The sequence below is a fragment of the Pogoniulus pusillus genome, chromosome 21, assembly GCF_015220805.1.
Source record: "Pogoniulus pusillus isolate bPogPus1 chromosome 21, bPogPus1.pri, whole genome shotgun sequence".
Lineage (NCBI taxonomy): Eukaryota > Metazoa > Chordata > Aves > Piciformes > Lybiidae > Pogoniulus > Pogoniulus pusillus.
In genome coordinates this window covers 13,877,710-13,897,713 of record NC_087284.1, presented here as the reverse complement: position 1 = coordinate 13,897,713, position 20,004 = coordinate 13,877,710, and the positions used below count along the sequence as shown (strand labels likewise).

Genomic DNA, 20,004 nt, shown 5'->3' with positions numbered 1-20,004 from the left:
GTGGCTTGTTTGTTTCTAAGACCATAGTGGAATCTTAGATGTGTTTACATTGAAGTGACTTAGAAAATGAAGAGTTACAAAAGGATCAGAATTTTGGGCACTATTTCTTGCTTTTGGTTTTAGTGAGTTTTTTTGGTTTTTTTTAAACCAGAGAAGGAAAATGCTGCATGTGTGCACTATTTTTAAGTACAATAATAAACAAAATAAGACTTCTGGATTCCACTGGACTTTTACAATATTTCTACCTTCTGTAGCATGGAGAGCATGTATTGATAGTTTCTCTTTCTGGTCTTAATGTTCCAGAAGAACACTTTGGACCAAGCACTGTTTAAATCAAATTTAAAAAGGGAGAGCAAAACCCAAACCCAGCCAGCCAGACAAAAAAACCCAACTCTCAAACTGTAGCAAAACAAATATGCTTTAGCATCTTGTTAATTATTTATTAATGATAATAATATTAAAGAATAAACCTAAACTGTGGCTTGCTACTTTATAAAATATCTGTGATTGTGTTTGTCTTTGAAGTAGTCTTTGAGACTAGTTTTTGACTAACATAGAGATTCCAAGCCACATTGTGTTACTTATGAGTAGCTCTAATAAAATCGATTGGGTTGCTTAGTGAGTGAGTTCCACTTTGGGGAGCAGGTGTTTGAAGATTAGATCTAATATTTTGTCATTGGTGTAAAAATGCTATTAAAAACATAGTAGTTGACTTAAGTTCTGTTTCTGGTAGCAATATACTGAATGCTTGCTCAGCATGTACATCTTCACCTTTAGTTTCCCCTGCGCTCATTTACCGGATGTAGTTGTCTCTACCTATTGCAGTAGGCAAGGTTAACCTATATTTGTGCTTGCAGGAGAGGCAAAGACAGCTAGAGAGTATGGGTATTTCACTTGAGTCTTCAGGTATCAAGGTTGGAGATGACAAGTGTTACCTGGTGAACCTGAATGCGGACCCTGCACTCAATGAGCTTCTGGTTTACTATTTAAAGGTAGGAATACAAACAGGATGCTTAACAGAATCAAAGAACACTTGCTTATTGTTTTGATTTTTCTGGCTCAATGTGTTACTCAGACTGTGTTTAGATTTTTAAGCCCAGTTGCAGCAAAATAGGATAGGCCACCTCCTACTGTTTAGGCTGTTGTTTTCCCTTTGCAATTCAGGTTCATTGTTTTCTTAATTATCTCCTGATTGCCAGCGCTGAGAGAAGTGCTCAGTGTGTGCCAGGGCTGAGATAGATTTTAGTTTTCCCAGACAGGATGTGAACAGAGTTAACCTGAACTTGAAGTGAGAGCCTCGTGTTAGATACTTCTTGTTAGTGAGCTGAGGGTTGCTTTAAGTAATGAATGAGTTAGTCATAAAGAGATAAAGTTTAGTAGAAGTCAGTAAGACTAAACATAAACGTAGGTTTTGGTGACAGGAAAACTTAAGAGAAAGCAGGGGAGGAGGAGGAGGATAGGGGAGAGGGGAGCACAGGCAAAAACATACAAAAATGTCTTTTCCTACTGTCACTAACTTTCATGCCATTCTATTTAGCCTAGTCTCATGTCAGAGTGAAATAGTGTCAAATACCCACCTAATGAGCTTGTAAGAGCTCCTTACTAATAAAGCTATGAAAGACTACCCTGCCTTTTTTAATAGTTTTCTGCTCTAGAGGCTGGATATCTTGCTTGTGAGCAAGCATAATCTGGGAATATTTTAAAATCAGAATTTGTCAACTGCTTTATTTTGTTTTATCTAAAAACATATGAAGATAAAACCCAGAACAAAGGAGTTATTTGTGACTTTCTCTTCAGATCTACTAGTGCCATATAGAAGTGCTTAGCAAAGGAAAGCATATAGACAGTGCAGTCTCAGTGCTTTAGCAAATATTTCCTAGTAAATAGTGGTAGGTTGCTTGTCTCTTAGTAACAGCTTATCTTCTAGGATCACACAAGAGTTGGTGCAGATACCACACAGGATATACAGCTCTTTGGTATAGGAATTCAACCAGAACACTGCGAAATTGATATTGCTTTAGATGGAGAAGTTACACTCACACCAAAAGAAAATGCAAGGTAAGGGAGATCAGCAGCTCTCTAGGGAAGTGTTTGCTTTTCTTGACTAGGACATAAACTTGCATGCGTTTTTATTTTACATAGAGGTATCTTTAAGTTCTGATCAATGAGTAAGTTCAATATAGATGACTTAAAGAGATACTTAGAAGTGAAATTCAGTGATAGAAATGAGATTTCTGCACGTGTCCACACCCACCCATTCACTTTGCCACGTAACAGGCCATCAGTGGTTTAACTCAAAATAAATCATTTTGAGAAGATGTTCCTTAAGAATAAGGGATCATTGCTTCTCTGTACCTTGCATAACAGGATCACTGAGGCACCATTAGCAGTCCTATCTGTACAGTGAGTTAAGAAGCTGTCTTAATGGGGATGGATAAATTATGCATCCTGTGTAGTTCCTGGTGTAAAGCTCAGTATTTTGTGTGAAAAGGGTTTTAAAGATTTGAAGATTTTGAAATTCTCTTTGAAATCTTTAACTGTTGTTGTGTCTAGCAAATATGTGGTGTGAAATCACATTTCTCCTTTTGGTTCTACTCTCGTGTTTTCTTTTGGGGACACTGTGGCCCCTTGGGTGGAATTTTGTCACTTCATCTCCAATGGCGCGATAAGCGCTACGTCTGTCTAGTGGAGTAATCGTGCTGCTCGTTTGGAATCTGGACATCTAAATAATGTTGAAATTTGTACTAAAGTGGGAGAATATGTTTGCGAGACACCACCTGAAAATTTTGACCTCATTTGTATAGAGTAAAAAGTTTCTTGTCATTTGCATTTTTCGTCTGCAGTACAAAATTTAAAACAGATGAGATTCAGACTTGTGGTGATAGAGTTACTGTACTGGAAATCAGTCATTTTGACTGGCAAGAACTAAGTCATATGTCAGTGGGTAAAAGATTCTCTTGCAATGTTTAGTGTATACAGAAATTTAGTTATCAGAATTTCACTGAAAAAAGACAGGAAAGTTTTTTTTTGGTGTGGGGTTGTTTGTTTTTAATCAAATACTCTGAAGTGTTAGTGTTGAGACAGCTGAATTCAGAATACTGCTTCTGAAAAGACTTTTTTACATTTTGCTTAGGTTTTTTTTCCTCTTTTGAAGAATGTATTTTGCTTTCTGACTCCAATGTGTCAGCATTCAACAGCTCCATTGTCTTATTTTTGTGACTTAAACTTAAGTACAGAGAAACCTAAATGCAAGCATAGCAGTATGCCAGGTGTTCACAAAAATAAACCCTTGTTAATAACAGGCACTCTGATGAAGGAATGAAACTTGGATCTAAGGATCTTTTCTTACTCTTGAATGTGGAGTATGTTACCAGTATGTTTTATGACTCTGCGTTGACTAACTTGTGTCATGGAGACCTTATTGTCAGTCGGATTTGTATGCATCCGAGTTTACAAACTGTTCATAAGAAACAGGCAGTGTGACCCACATGGAGACCTGGGTATGCAACTAAGAGAAGCTTTGTATATTTACTGACAAGTCATACCAGCCAAAACTAGAGGGGAAAGGTGCTTTGTGTTTAATTCCAGCAGTAAAAATCAGACCAGTAACTCTCATGTTGATTCTTTACTGAGAACCTAGTGTATTTGTACATCATGTGATAAACAAATCATTGTCTGTAGAGGGGAAAAACAGTAGATCTCATAGTTACTTTTTCAACCTTTTATATTTTGGATTTTACTAAAGTCATATTTTCTCCTTTCAGATCCTGTGTAAATGGTACCTTGGTATGTTCTGTCACTCAATTATGGCATGGAGATAGAATATTATGGGGAAACAACCACTTTTTTAGGTAATAGTTGATATTTGTATTCCAACCTCTTGCCGTTCAGCATTTTTTTTCCTCTGCTCTTCTGTATAAACTTTTTAGAAACTGCATTTCAATTTTTACACAGAATTAATTTACCAAAGAGGAAACGCCGAGACTGGCTGAAAGACCTTGAGAAAGAAACTTCGTTAGGAGACCATGATCTGGATGCAGCTAGTGAAGCTTCTTCAGAACCAGACTACAACTATGAGTTTGCACAAATGGAAGTTATTATGAAGACACTAAATAGTAATGGTAAGAAAATAGCCAGATAAAAATGTTCTTTTAGATTGTCTGAAAAATTAAGGTCTTAATTTCTGAGCAGAACAAGCGATACTCTTACTCCAGTGGTCTTAGGACCATTGGAAAAAGCTTATGCACCCAGGTGTATACACACACAAATTAGTAGCTGGTTTGTGCCTTGACACAATTTTATCTGCACATTTGCTGTCCTTTTATAGTGCAGCCAAATTGTGCCTATCAAATGATTGTCCCTACTAACCTCTTGCTTTAAGTTATTGCAGACAATAGGATTCTGTAGACATGACTCAGTTTGTGTTATTCTTCCTTTTGTATCAAATATTACTGACCCCATTTTAACCTTAATAGAAAAACACTGAAATGCTAAATCAATATTTGAATGTTAACTAGTGGAGTTTTTAACACTTGATAACTCTTCGTATTTTATTTAATCTTTGCTAAAGTCCTCTCATGCTTCCTTTATGGACAGTGTAAGAAAATGCAGTCTATATACCATGCCATTATTTTATATATAAAAAACAATAGAGTATTTTCACAATTTTCACAAGGCAAGTCATAGTTCATAGGATGTAAAATAGTATGAAGAAATGCTGAAAGACTTGGTAAACTACTGACCACTTTGCACAGGTTTCTTGATACACAGCATTTGAAAGGGAAATACCCTGGGGTTTGGTCACTGACCAACAAGACATAATAGATGTTGTTTCAGTGGTTTTTGTTCTCCTTTTTTCATATCTTTGCAGTATTTCTACTGTTGGCTGTGGTTTACTTGTTGAAATAGAGTATTTACTTTTATTTTTTTTCTTGGTCTCTTCCATCTCTTTAACTTTCTCTGTTGTGCTATTGAGCACAGCATGATGATTTTTTATGCTTGATGCTCTAGCAGTAGTTTGAAGATTTTAAATGTTTATTTTATCTTATTTTTTTTACAGCTTGATTTTAATGAGATTGCTTGTGTGAGTGAATTACAGGGTCAGGTCATTTAAACTGATGTCAAGTTATTGTCTGATAATAGAAATATTCTCATTATGATTCACTCATACCAGGAGACGAATTTCAGATGAATCTGCCATCCTGGTGGTCTTCAGTGTTGTCATCCCTTGTGAAGATTCTGTTGCCTGTTTTAAGGCCTCAGATCATCCTGTATGTCTGCCAAAACTGGGACAAAGGTTCTGAACTCTCTTGGCTCATGCATGAGACTGCTGGAGAAGTTTGAAAGCATTAATTGATGCTTGATCTGCTTGTCACTAACCAGAGATTTGACTAAGCTGTAGCAGTCTAAAATGAGTCTGTGTTCTTTGAACAGGGGGTCTCTTTTTTGGTTTTCATATGTTGTTATCTAGCTGACTGAAAGTGTCTTAGTGTTTTAGTTCAGTAAGCTTTTTGGATTGTGGTCCAAGCCAGTTTTTATTGGTTGTTTTCTGTCTTTGCTCAAGAGCAGTACAGACCTTGATGTTTCATTACAGCTCTTTCCTCCTTAATGCACAGCAAATCTTAGCAGTCATATGGTGAATGGTTTCAGAGGCATCATAATGCAATAATTCAACTTCTCGCATAGGTGTTGCTTAATTAAGGTGTAGTAGTAACTGATAATAGAACCTTGACAAAACAGGTGGCTTCAAAGACCATAGGTTGGTCTTCTGATTGAAACCTAGATGGTGTTTCCAGGTTTCTGTTGTTCTCAATACCAAAATACATTCTTTTCTGTTAGGCTTCCAGTTTATTGGGTGAGAAGCAAAGCACCTTTATTACAATACCATTTATTTATTCTTTTATTTCTTCCTTAAAATGAAAAATATATATGGGTAAGGAAGAAGAAATAAACTGAAGATAGTTAATTCTGTTGTATACTCTGGAAAAAGCTGGGGCAGAGGGAGGGCAAAGAGGTAATTTTAAAACCAGGTTATTATCTTTATAGTGATATGTTGACATGTAGCTGAAAGCAAGAGGTTTTGTTTTTTTCCTTTGTTTTGGGTTTTTGGTTGTTTTTTCTCCCACCTTGATCTGTTATAGAACAGTAAGTCTCTTTAAGTAGCTTAGCTTCTCCAGGGTGCAAACACATTTGTTTCTGTGGCATGGAACCAGCATAACAGTGTCACATATTCAACTCAGCTCTAAAGAAGCTCTGAGGAAAATGTGTAACTTTGAAAACAGCTGTAAACATCCGTATTCTTTCCTCCCTTCAGCATGTTAACTGTGTGGGATTCTGTCAGATCAGCTTTGTACAGCTAATTTGGTGATGCTGGTCAAACACAGAATGTAGCAAAGAAGTTTACTTTGTTCTTGTACACTGTGTGGTGGTTAAGTAAGCAATGTGATTAGGTTGTGCAGCTTCCCATTTGAGCAAACAAAACTGTTACAGCTCAGTATTGGGATGAACTGATGAACTGAACAAAGCAGCCTGCATCAAAGCCACCTAACTTGCTTAGAAAACTGCAGTTAGATGAAATTTTAAGCAGTTGTTAACCATTGCTGTTACTGGACTAACAGATGCAAGATGTGAATTAAGTGACATTTGTAGCAGTGTAATAAATGCCACTCATACACTCTTCCGGCTCGATGTTAATATTCTAATGTTTTGCAGAGGATTAACTGCATACAAATGGTCTTTTCAGGGCCATTGTACTCTTGTTACATAATATTTAAAGGATTGGGACTTGGGATTTCTAACACTGTATGGAATTTGCTGTGTGTTTGACAGGCACTGGGTAGAATCTCCCCTAATTTATTTGACTTTTCATGAGAAATCCGAACCAGTAGAACATCATGTTTATATCTAACTTAAATATTACTGCAGGTATTTTGAATTGTAAAAAACGTGACTATTTTTTTCATCTTTTAAGTAGATGGTTTATAATTAACACCACATTTTGGCCCTTTTTTTTAACTGGAAAAAGCTTGAGGTTTTCTCTTTAAGCTCTTTCAAAAGTTAATTTTAAAACTTTTCTTAAAGTATGGATTTAGCTTTTGCATCTTAATACAAGCATAAACCTCCCTTCAACCACTCATGGATTTAATTCAAATGGTGTTTTAGATTAGGTTCTTGCATCTTGTTCCAAGTAATTTCTATGGTATAATTTAACCCTGTGGTGATTATGATCCTGTAAGTCTAGATGGCTGAAACGATCCCTTTTATTAAGGTGATCTGTTCGGTGAACTTGGAGTTGGTCTTTGAGCAGTTTAGGGAAGTCTCAGTGAGTCAGCTTAGATTAATTTCCTATGTTTGCAAGCACAATAGAGGGCTTCTCATTTCTTCCATGACTCTTCTCTGTCTTCTGCTTAATGCGAGGTTTCTCAACCACTTTTACACATAATCAAAGATGGTTTATGGATTATTCAGTAAAACCTGTGCATGTGAAGGTAATTCTAGTATGATCTGGAGGAGTTTAGAGAAAGATGGTGCGGATCAACATGAATAACTTGGTTTGTAATGCAGATTATTAGAACTTGGTTCAGTCAGTTGTTTTTGCTGCACTCTGTTTTATAGCCAAAAATAGCCAACTGTCTTTCTGAGAATGGTACATACTAAAAAGTAGTATTTCCAGTTATTTTAAGACACTTTATGCCTTACTGTGTTACTGTTTGGTCACTATTCATACAGACTGATTTTTATTTTGCTTTAACCTTAATGTTTCAAAAAAGACTAGTGAAGGACAAATACAAACCCAGTGTAACAACACAACCCTGGAGATCCTGTTTGCTTATCTGGCATTTATAATAGGGAAGAATTAATTTCTGAGCTGATGCCTCGATGACCATGTATGTGAAAACTGCAGACATTAAGTCAGTTGATCTTTAGCGTAATTGGTCTCAGGAGATATAGTATTAAATTGTTACAGATTACTAGATGTAATCCTACACGGATTTGCCAAGATACAGGGCATGTGGTTCTGGAGAGAGTCTTTGTGTGTGTTTTGATGCCCAGGATACACTACTAATGATAAAACCCCTGCAGAACCTTCCGTGTGAATTCTCTATTGCATGCTGTAGTTTTTGTTTCCTGTGACTTCGTAGTATCAGGAAGACTTGCACAAAATTTTACAAAGGTGAGGTTTTGTTTTGGGGTGGTGTTTTGTTTGTTTTGTTTTGGGGCATTTTTGAGAGATCACAGTATCACAGTATCACCAAGGTTGGAAGAGACCTCACAGATCATCAAGTCCAACCCTTTACCACAGTGCCCAAGGACCTTCAGTTCCAAAGTGGGACAGTGTAATTAAATCTAGGTTTATTTTCTCCATCCTTTGTGACAGACAGGCATCCTTAAAAATCATAGCAGCTCTTTCTTTTTCTTTTATAGAAGTATTTCCTTAATAGTTTGAAATACCTCTTCCATTATTTCAGAACTGAAGGTTTTAGCATTTGAAAATCCTGTCATGTCCTAGAGCTGAAATGTTGCTTTCCCTAATAATCCAACACTCCACCTCCTCTCCCTTCTCTTTCTGATGTACAAACCCAGCAATTCGCTGGGTGGTTTGCTGCCACTCATATATTCATCTAGACTGGTCCTCTTGCAGACCACTCCTTTGCTGTATTTTAATTGTTCAGATATAATGTATGAAGTAGATACATCCATGCACTATATAATAGAAGGAGCCTGTTTCATTGAATTGCTCTTGCAGAGACACATTCTGGCACTGGACCTAAACCCAGGAACAGATGGAGTAATATTTCTCTGATCTGCATGCTGTTTAGATTTAACTGTAGCTGATTGACATAAGCAGTTATTTCAGGCTAGAGTGTCTAAATGAATATTTATTTTGGGCTGATCCTGAGATGAAATATGGTTTGTAAAGCTAAATGCAGAAGTTTCCTCCAGAGCATACTTTGCTTCAGTGTTGCAGAGTACGTTGGCGCAATGTAACGTGTTACTAGTCAGACAATTTGTCTAAGTTTTCATCTGAGCTCTCCAATGTGCTTCATTCTCTGCCAAAATGGAGAAAGTAATGTCTGTTTACTTCTGTAAGTAGCTTCCTTCTCTGGCTAACATCATTTTCTCTTGTATTTTGTGTTGTTTTCTTATTAATCTGCTACCTTTTGCATTTATTCTTTTTCCTGATGGGGTTCTGGAACATACTATAACATCACAGTGAAATGTAGGCAGTAGACAAGAGTCTTAACCATTGTTCCAGCCTCACTGCATGCTATATTTTTTTCCTGTTTGGATGTACCTATTTAATGCAGTATTGAAGATTTTGGCGTTTGTATTTATTGGTGGGCAGTGACCATGTTGTGTTTGCAGAGGCTCTGAGATATGTTGATTGTTGTTACCAAATAGGTAATGAATCTTCTGTAATGCTGAAGTGGCATTTTCTCACTTTCTGGATGATTTTTCTTCTCCATTTTTTAAATTTCTTTGCAGACCCAGTACAAAATGTGGTCCAGATCTTGGAGAAGCAGTACTTGGAAGAGAAGCGGAGTGCTCTTGAGGAGCAGCGTCTGATGTATGAGCGTGAGTTAGAGATGCTGCGGCAGCAGTTGTCTCCAGAAAGGCAGCATCAGCATGGCAGCGACAGGCTTTCCTACTCTGCTCAGACTGCACAGCAGAAAGTTAATCTTTGGACAGAAGAGAGGTGAGAATACTGAAGTTAAAGCAAAGGCATTAATAAGAACTACTAAGGACAAAAGTCTTGAACTGCCTGCCATAAACTAAATAATATTTTTTTTATGGAGTTGATATGCCATGCAAGAATTAATCCACCACAGTGGTAGCATTTTATTTAGGATTAGACCCTGTGCAGCACATGTGCAGCATCTTCCTGTTTAACACTCATGAAATAAGAATGTAGATTTTATTGGTCATCAGAAAAATAAATCCTTAAATAGGAAACAAGAAATAAATCTTTGAGAGATTTCTGCTGTAAAAGTATGGTGTAGCACAGTGCTGAGAGGGTATCTACCAGCCAGCTGGCCAGAGGGTAAGAAATGCAGGGAAAAAAATGAAATGACTGGATGTGAAAAACGTGTGAAAGAGCCAAGTGTCTGGATTGCATGAGATTTGATTAGTGCAGCATTAGCTGTCGCTCTGTTGCCATTGCAAGTGAAGCTGAGTCGTAGGCATATGGTTGTATCTGTCAGATCAGCTTGAACACATCACACAGAGTTTATTCTGGCTTTATGCTGACTATGGAAAGACAGCTGATACCTGACCTGGTGTTAAAACCTGTTGGCACAAAGTTAACCCATTGTGACTTTCAACAAAATGAGTTTGTTGGTGTGAGGAGAGGTGGTGGTGTACTAGACCAGAAGGTCAACATATTCATTGTCTGGCACTGGGAATCCTAGAGACTTGCAGTGACACCTCCGTAGTGTTCAGATTCTAAATTTTCCTTGTCTGGATTAAAAGATTGTTTCAGAAATTCATGTTCAGTGGGTACTTGCTTTGATTAATATCCTAATGGAACTTGTCACATGAATTTTGTAGAAATGATTAAGAAATCCTTTCTGAAACTTTTAAAAATTGCTTTAAGTTTCTGGAAGGATGCTGGCACGGCTCTGAATGGAATGACACAACTGTAACGAGAACTACCCATAGTAATTGATTGTGTTACTCAAAAGATTGCTTTATAGTCTTAAACTATTCCTTTCTGAAGAACCTAGCTAAGAAAAAGTCGGTATGGGAGCTTCCTCAGAAAGCTCACCAGATGCCAGTTTCCTAGATTAAGGGAGGAATTTGCCATAGCTGTATCCCATGGCTCTTACAGCACTTAACAGATCAAAGCTGCCTTCTGTCTCTTGAGCAAGTCTTGCAGTGGTTGCAGGTGTAATGCACTCTCAATGTTAAGTACTGTTTAATGACCAAGTCTTGACTTTGCTTTCCGTTTCTGGGTGAATCCACAATTATAGCTGTTTGTGGAATGTGTCACTCCCATGATCTGGAATAGCTCACTTGATGGCCTGGATAACAGAAACCAGAGGCAAAGGGAAAGGAATTTTCTGTGTAATGCTGACAGCAGATAAGGAAGAAGCATACTAAAACTCCACTGACAGTAGGGAGCTATTTATGCTCCAACAAAACCCCTTAGTATTGCAGTCTTAGACTGGACAGGGCAAAAGCATGAAACTGCATGTTTAAGCATGTTAAAGGCACTAAAATCCAGGGCTGCTTGCTGACACTGTTAATCATTTACCACTCTGTGGTACTGGGGAGTCAGCAGAGCACAGTCTGGCCGTTCTTTGGGAAAAAGATAGCCACTCAAGAAGAGTTCTGTTGGGAACTGAAAGGTGTATTGACAGTTGTCTGTGGCTTATACTGTAGAGACATACTAAAGATCTAAACTTACCTGAATAAAGGCAATTATCAAAACTGCCTGCATTCACAGCATGGCCTGGGAGTTTGCTTGTTCTTCCTACGCTTGTCTGTAATGTAAAATGTATTCTCTAGAAATGAGAAGTGCACATACACAACACACACTGTGTTTCAGGAGGACTTTAGCATAGAAAAGCTTAAAAAAAGAATCATACTGGGAAGTGCTGGTCACTGAAATACCTGAAATCTGATCATCACTTTTATGAAGATGATGAGACACAGTAAGTGCTGCTGGGATTCCAAAGAAAGGCAGAGAAGGGGGACTTTGCTCAGAGGATAATTGTGACACTTTTAAAAAGGCAAATTAAGTACAGTCCTAGGTGAAAGCATATTGTGATGTCACACATGGAGGTACAGTATGTGTCATAGGTTTGCCTGGTGTTATGTAAGACCAGATTTGCTCCAACAGGCCTAAGAAACCACCTTGGAATTTGTCCACACTCTTAACAGTACAGAATGCACAAGCTATAAGCTGTGCTCATTCTTATACTGTTGGAAAGATACTGTGGAGATATAGGATTTATGGTTTTGAATGTATATGCTGGAGATGTCTAAAGTTTGTGGAGGGAGATCTGGGGGTTTGTAGCTCTGCAAAGCCCTAACTGTGTAACGCCAGGCTGTGGCCTGCAGCAAGTGCAGGTTCCAACATCACGATCAGAGCAGAAGTGAGTTTTAGCAAGATGAAGTCTCACATGTTGGGACTGGTAGTTTTTGTATAGCGTGACTCCAGATTAAAGACAGCTGCAGTTATTTCATTTCTGCAAAGCTAGGCAAGTCCCTAGGGCTTTTATCAAATAACAGCTTCCACAGCACTGTGCCCTTTTATCTTTAGGCATTACTATGCTAGCTGTACCCCAACACTAGTGTGTTTGTTTGGTATGGAATCACTGCTTTTCCTCGTGAAATTGTCTGACACTGGTGTCTGCTGACATAGTGCAATACAGCATTTCTTAGACTTGTTTCAGAAAAGTCTTTGCAGCTTTCCAATAATAGAAATAGGCTTCTGTGTATTTTTCATGTTACCTACTGCACCACAGGGATGAATTGTTTCGACAGAGCCTGGCTAAACTTCGAGAGCAGATTGTAAAGGCAAATACACTGGTGAGAGAAGCAAACTTTTTAGCAGAAGAAATGAGCAAGCTAACTGATTATCAAGTAACACTTCAAATCCCTGCTGAAAACCTCAGTGCCAACAAGAAGGTAATGACAACAATGAATGTTGGAAAATGCAGTTTTATGATTAAAATATATAGATGTATATAACATTCACCTGACTTGAGGCTGTAAAATAATTACTCTTATTAGGCAAAATATGGGTGCTGTCTGGCTTGAATATAATAAAAGTATTGAATACTTATCCTATGCTCCTGTTTTACTTTAGTATGGCTCTTGCTTGTCTTTCAAGGGTTTGATCACCATATATGTATGTGATTTGTGAACAGTCATTTGTGTTCTGTTCCTGTAAAACCTGAATTTCATTTATAATTGTAAAAATCACTCTTCTATTGCAGATGTCTAGCAGCTTTGTCTTAAGGGTTTTCTACTTGTAGTGCTGCTGTAGATATAATGGTAGCAATCAGGATAATGTGCTTGTCATAAGTGTTTTGCATGAAAATGTTAACATTCCTGCATGAGTATAGGGTACATCTTGTGTTTGAGAACAGAGAGTATGGCTGGCATATAGATAGAAGCTGTGTGTTCTGTGTTTTATTCCTTTTTAAGAATGCAATATGAGTGAAGAGTTAAAATACTTGTATGCACTTCCCTACAGTGATTATTTTTTTCCTCTGATTTAGAGGGGTGCAATAGTAAGCGAGCCTGCTATTCAGGTGAGAAGAAAAGGAAAAGGTACTCAAGTGTGGACTATTGAGAAACTAGAGAACAAACTGATTGACATGAGAGACCTCTATCAAGAGTGGAAGGAGAAAAGTCCTGAGGTATTGTATACGTTTTCTGAAAGGTATCAGAGATTGAAGGGGTGTTTTCTGACACCATTTAATATGTTGTTTGGATCCAGTGCAATGACTTCGTATTAAAGGGTGCCTAATGCAGATAAAACACAGCTATTTCCCATCCTCACTTGCATTCTCAGATAGAAGTGTGCTGAGGTGGTGACTCACAGTACCACTAAGCACATGTTTACCTGGTGTAATGTGCCATGCAGACAAGCACCGGCTCTGAATGAAAGCACCAGGCTGCACTAGAAATAACATTATTGCATTGTGGTCAGTATCAAAGGTAGCAAGGGTGCTGCTTAGGTATGCTCAGCGTGCAGAACATGTTAGCAAGGTAGAACTTTATCTTAAAATAAATAAAAATAATCTAAAATATTCTATAATTTCATTTGTATATTCCCCAGCCTTAAAGCAGTGAAAAAATCAATTAAAGAAACTTAGTCTCCATCAGTATCTTTCAAAACCACGTGGCATTTTCTGAGAATTTGAGCAATAAATTGGCTGTGGCAAGTAAGCATGAGGCTGGTCAAAAGCTTGCTTATTTACTGGTGAGAGAAAGATGTAAGATTTGGTCTTCCAGAGGATGTCTTCTCTAAGTATCTAGGTAGGATTGTCTGGGAAGTGTATCTTGCTGTCTTGTGGCTGATAGGTAGCACCTAAATTACTTGTATCAAGAATCATTCTCAAATATGTTTGAACAGCTGTTGTGCCTTTGTTACATGCCTTGGACGGGACAATGGGAATCTCTAAAATCATAACACAGGGGAGGTCAAGCACTTCATCTGTGCCCATTGAAGACAACGATGATTTTGCTGCTGACTTTAGTAAGAACTGATAGCACATCCTTTGAGTACATTATGTCTGCCTGAGCTAGGACCATCCTTGCCATGACCTATGTCATTCATAATGCATGTATTCTATGTACTACATAGAAACATGTAGGTCAAATGCATGTGTTGAAGACAAAGGAAGAGGAGAAGGGAAGGAGCTAACAAGTCCACTGAGGAGTGCATATCCTGCTGGGAATCTGCATGAATTCTTTGTGGCTGTATATAGAGCACTTGAGTAGAAAATGCTGCAGATGTGATCTCAGCTCTATGGGAGTCATACAAAAGAACACTTGAAACACCTGTAGACTTAAGTGGTAGTCATCCTGCACCTTCCCTTTTGCCCTTGTAGTGGTACCCAACAGTCAGCTCAACTTTTCAACCAGAGAGTGACTTGCCCTGTCATTTAAAAAGTGTAAACAGAGCAGAGAAGTAAAGTGAAGTCGGTGGTTACTGTGCTAGCTCATGGCAAAAATCTGCATTGTCTTAACATCACTAAAAAAAATGTAGGTCATCATATTACTATATCCCATAGTAAAGGAAAGATTATATAATGTCTCATCTCAAGGATTTAAATTCAGAAGGATTTAGTTTCATATTTGTGATATGCTTTTAGTTTCTTTCTACTTGTGTAGCAGGAACAAAAAAGATTGGTAGTGACTTAATTTTTGTGCTATGGTTTTATGCTAGTGGTTATTTGATCTTGTGTTCCTACACTTAAAGATTTTGACCTGAATTTTATGATCTTTATAACAGATAAGGAAGCTGATTGGCAAAAGAGGTGATCCTTTTTACGAAGCACAAGAAAATCACAACTTAATCGGCGTTGCCAATGTGTTTTTGGAGTGCCTTTTCCATGAAGTGAAGCTGCAGTATGCTGTGCCCATCATCAGTCAGCAGGGGGAGGTAAAGCCCTGACATGCCCTCACCTACAGTGGGCTAGGCACATCCCTGTGCTCACACTGGCAGGGTGGCATGGTATTGTTACCAAATCATGTTTTCAATAGGAAGGAACCTCTAAAGGTCATCTAGTCCAACCACTTTCAGTGAGCAGAGACATCTTCAACTAGGGCAGATTGCTCAGAGGCCTCTCCAACTTGACCTGGAATGTTTAGCTATTTACAACTGCCCAGATACTAAAATAGTAGAATAAAATTCCTGGTATTGGTGTAAATATAATGGTAGCCAGCAACTAGATGTCATTCAGCTCCTCACTCACTCTTTTCCTTCTCTCAGTGGGATGGGGAAGAGAATTGAAAATGAATGAAACTCAGTGGTTGAGATAAGAACAGTTTAATCACTAAAATAAAATATAATAATTATTGTTATTTAAAATATAATAATTGTAAGGAATAGGAATAATACAAAAAGAGAGCCAGAAATAACTCCCGAGAAAAGGACAAGTGATGCACAGTGCAAGTGTTTGCCGCTTGCTGACCAATGCCCAACCAGTGATCTGCTCAACCTGGCCAGCTCCTCCTGGAGCTGGATGTTCTGTGGCAGGAAATAACCCTTTGGCTAGTTCAGGGGAGTTGTCCTGGCTGTGTTCCCTTCCAGCATCTTGTGCACCTGCACACTACCACAGCATGGGAAGTTGAAAAGTCCTTGATTCTTTCTCAGCAACTAAAAATATGTTATCAGTGTTTGTCTTATACTGAATCCAAAGCACAGCATTATTTTAGCTGCTAAGAAAAGAAAATTCGTTCTGTCCCAGCTGGAGCCAGGACATAATATTCTGATGTGCAGTCATGACACAATATAATTTTTCTGTTGTTTGTGAATTAAAAGGGTCAGTAGTGCTGCATACAAATACATTTGGGATTTATTATTCCTTCGTCCTCGTTTTTGATGTTGTTGAGAACCATTCCGTTCTGTTTCTGCACACCTAGAGTTAAACATCTGCCATCTTAATGTCTTTTTAAGTCTCTTACACATGGGTGTTAGTGTCTTAGTATTTATCTTGCCTTAGGTTGCAGGACGGCTGCACGTTGAAGTCATGCGAGTCACTGGGTCTGTCCCAGAACGTGTAGTAGAAGGAGATGACTCATCTGAAAACTCCAGTGAGAGCGGGAGTCTGGAAGTCACTGATCACAATGGAGAAATTATTCACAGAGCAAAGAAGCTCTCCTGCAGGGTGAGAACACCTGATAAGTTTCAGTCCTTCGTAACTATGTGATCAGTCTGATGTAAAAAGTATTGAGCCACACAGGCTATTGCTTAAAATTATCTAAAGAGAAAATTCTCTTCTTTTGGTTCAGTGTACATCAGTCTGTGGTTGCCAGTGGCTACGTGAATTTGCATTCATTTCTGGTATATGTAGACCTACATCATAACTACTGATGTAACAAGGACTGTCCTTGTCAGAGAGGAGAAGACAAACTGTTTTTCCATGTAACCATCTCCTGCCGTTTGTTTAATGTAGTATCTATGAGTGGTGTTTGGGCTTCATTTGTTCTGTGATTAAGGGCTTCGTTTTCTATTCAAGCTTATCAGCTTCCTCATAAGAAAACAAGTATATGTGCAGGCTATTTAGATGCATCTAACTGTTTTCCTTGCACATTCAAAACACAGATCTCTTCAGTAGGGACCTCCTTAGGAAGTAGTTAGAGGTGTCCTTTAAAAATTCTTCTTGGCTGTTGGTGCTTTCTGGATAAAATACTTTAGTTTTTGAACAATTTATGATTTATAGAAGCCATCATATTTATGACAACATCTATTTTGTTCCTTCAGGTGAAGATAAAAGAAGCAACTGGACTGCCACCTAATCTCTCCAACTTCGTCTTTTGTCAATATACATTTTGGGATCAATGTGAGTCAACAGTAGCAGCACCAGTGGTAGATCCAGATGTGCCTTCACCTCAGAGTAAAGATGCTCATTTTACAGTGACCTTCTCTCACTGTAAGGTAACTATTATAAAGAAGTGTTACTGGGAGGATGGTATGTTTGAAACAAACTATTTAGAATTGGAAAATGAAGGCAGGCATTGATTCATGTAACTAATAACTTTTGACTCTACTTTAGAATGCCATAATATTTTGTTTCATTACTTCCTCAGAATGCATTTGAATGAAAAATAGTTTATTGGTCCTCTACGTTTAGGTATTTTCTTTAACACCTGGGCGAAAATATATATATAGTGACACCTTACATACTTGCTTAGTAAGCTCAGTAACACAGAAAAGATCATTTGATCTATGACATCATTTTAATAGAAAATTTCAAAGTGTGAAATACAGGATGCAGGAGCAGAAATTGCTGAGATTATATCATTTGCACAACTTTCTTGACCAGAGTTAACTTCATGATCATACTTGTTGAGTGTGTTCTTACAAACTACTTGAGAAGATACATTCAGTTAAATGAAATAACTGTAATCTGTTCATCTCATTGCCAGGACTATGTGGTGAATGTCACAGAGGAGTTTTTGGAGTTCATTTCAGAAGGAGCTCTTGCTATTGAGGTGTGGGGTCACAGATGCACTGGCAATGGCAGCTCTGTTTGGGAAGTTGATTCTCTTCACGCAAAAACCAGAACACTGAGAGACAGGTACAAATAAATTACACCTGAATGCTTCCATCAGCTTTCCAAAGGCTTGCTAATGTTTGTAGTGCACAAAATATACTTTGGTGAGGCAACCATTAGTTTTTGTGGGGATGTCTTTGTAGGTGGAATGAAGTAACTCGAAGAATAGAAATGTGGATTTCCATACAAGAACTGAATGAGTTGGGAGAATATACTGCAGTTGAACTCCATCAGGCAAAAGATGTGAACACAGGGGGAATTTTCCAGCTTAGGCAGGTACATATCTTTGCTGTTTCTTCTTATTCATGCTCAAATTAATGCTTAATTTTATTCTTAGTTTCTGTCTTGTCTTTTTCTCTCCTCCTTTCTGTCTCTCAATTACCTGGTCAGGGTCATTCTCGCAGAGTTCAGGTGACAGTGAAACCCGTACAACATTCAGGAACATTGCCTCTCATGGTAGAAGCAGTTCTTTCAGTCTCCATAGGTGGTGTGACTGCCAGATCAACCAAACTGCAGAGAGGCTTGGACAGCTACCAGGTAAGGCAGTTCATTTTCACGTATTGCTCAGTTCTGTTTTTGCTGTGCTAAAGCCAGCCAAGCATAATTCCAGAAGAGATATTAGCATGTTAGTATTTGATACATTGTTTTGCCATTTTAGATGTGTTTGAGGTTAATATACAGTGTGAGCATTTGGGCCTAGATCTGCTGCCTTTTTTTGCTTATTACTCAGTCTGTAACTGATAAAGTGCTAAGTGTGGTATTTGAATTATACCCAAGACACTGGGACTACAGAAATTATTTTTACCTTTGTGTGTAGAGGTGATTAATACTAGGCTCCTAGTGCTGTTGGTTTCTGTCCCTTACAAGGATGGTGAAAGCTGAGGAGGGGAAAAGCAGGGGTAAAAAAAGAAAAACAGAGAAAATGTCTTCTGGTAAGATGACATTTACATTTTCAAAAAGGACCAAGTTGCTATTGCATCAGAAGCAAACATAGCCACCACTGAACGTGAAAGGGCAGAAAAAGTCCTGAAGAAGTATAAACTACTTCAAGCTGATACTGGGCAAGTTCATATTGAAAATAAAGCATGATTTTAACTGTGACAGCTAAAAATAAGTGGAATGGATAACCTGGGGAAGCAAGATGCCATTCATCCAAAGGATGAAGAACCACAAGTTGTTTAGTATAACCTTAAAGATTAATCTGTGAAACATGAATATTGGTAATGTGCTTGTTGACTCCTAGTACTGTATTCTGTGGGTTTCCAATTTTGCTTTTATACATACATCACTAATGCTGAAATCACATCTGAGCTGCTGTAGTCTGTAGTGAAGGGAAAAAAAGAAAATCTGTTTCTACCTGTTAGTAAGACTTTGGTTATTAGAATATTGACTGTTGTAATTTTAACATTCTACAAAATGTTGATGTGCAAGAATGTTTATGTTTTGGGGTATTTCTGTTGAGAGAAATGTGTGGGGTTTTTGTGTTTTACAAAATCTATTTTCTCCTACCAGAAAGAGGAGGATGATGGTGGTGATATGGATAGTTACCAGGTATTGCTGCTGATGCTGTCAATCCTGTGGCATGGGGCACAGCTAATGCTAATAGCCAGCAACTTTTCAAATGAACAAGCAAAAGCGGCTTTGAAATACATCTGTGCTGTGCATTTAAGAGGCTACCTGGGCTATAAACCACTGCTATTTCAGTTTACCTTGTGATTTTATACTCCTGCAGTGTGCTCTCTTCTCTAGTCCTCAGCAGTCAGCTCTCCTAACTGGCTACAGGAATTCCTACGTGAATGAAAGCTTAATAAACACTTTGATTCAGAATGAAAACAGTTTCCACAGAATGTCATGGGAGAAAAAAAAACCTACCTGCAGCTGCAGGCATCTTTCCTAACTAGACTGTACAGCATAGGATTTTTCTATTTGTTTTCTAAAGAAAACATCAGAATCTTTTAAGTTGTGCAGTTTTCTGAAAAGCTTGTGGGAGAAAGAGGGGAGGATGTGAATACAGAAGCTTCAGTGAGGCAGTATTTTTATCTACATGAAAACAAACCTTTAGCCTTGAGTAGTTATTGTGTGGTAAGTAAATATAAGGTGCAGTTTAGAAAGTGTAACAGAAGGCTCATTTTAAAGGTAATAACAGGCAGAAGAGAAAACAACTAAAAAAGTAAAACATGTTTCAGGTTTCTCCCTGGAAGACTTATTTCCAGTAGGCAGCCTTAGAGAAGTAAAACCAGTTAGGTGAGAATGCTGACTGCCCTTC

General features: G+C 38.1%; 1 protein-coding gene across 4 annotated transcripts in view; it reads left to right on the top strand.

Annotated features, from left to right (window-relative positions):
- The window catches only part of KIF13A (kinesin family member 13A), a 106,178-nt gene that overhangs the window by 64,622 nt on the left and 21,552 nt on the right, over window positions 1-20,004 (top strand). For 2 of the 4 annotated variants that reach the window (XM_064161033.1, XM_064161031.1), the window contains exons 13-26: window positions 858-992; window positions 1,928-2,058; window positions 3,765-3,851; window positions 3,955-4,121; window positions 9,487-9,697; window positions 12,471-12,633; window positions 13,230-13,370; window positions 14,972-15,121; window positions 16,185-16,349; window positions 16,946-17,119; window positions 17,611-17,762; window positions 17,882-18,014; window positions 18,129-18,275; window positions 19,251-19,289. In XM_064161033.1, the coding sequence (XP_064017103.1) occupies window positions 858-992; window positions 1,928-2,058; window positions 3,765-3,851; window positions 3,955-4,121; window positions 9,487-9,697; window positions 12,471-12,633; window positions 13,230-13,370; window positions 14,972-15,121; window positions 16,185-16,349; window positions 16,946-17,119; window positions 17,611-17,762; window positions 17,882-18,014; window positions 18,129-18,275; window positions 19,251-19,289 (1,995 nt within the window). The remainder of the gene's footprint in view (window positions 1-857; window positions 993-1,927; window positions 2,059-3,764; window positions 3,852-3,954; window positions 4,122-9,486; window positions 9,698-12,470; window positions 12,634-13,229; window positions 13,371-14,971; window positions 15,122-16,184; window positions 16,350-16,945; window positions 17,120-17,610; window positions 17,763-17,881; window positions 18,015-18,128; window positions 18,276-19,250; window positions 19,290-20,004) is intronic. The other 2 variants (XM_064161034.1, XM_064161032.1) reach the window with 1 other exon arrangement.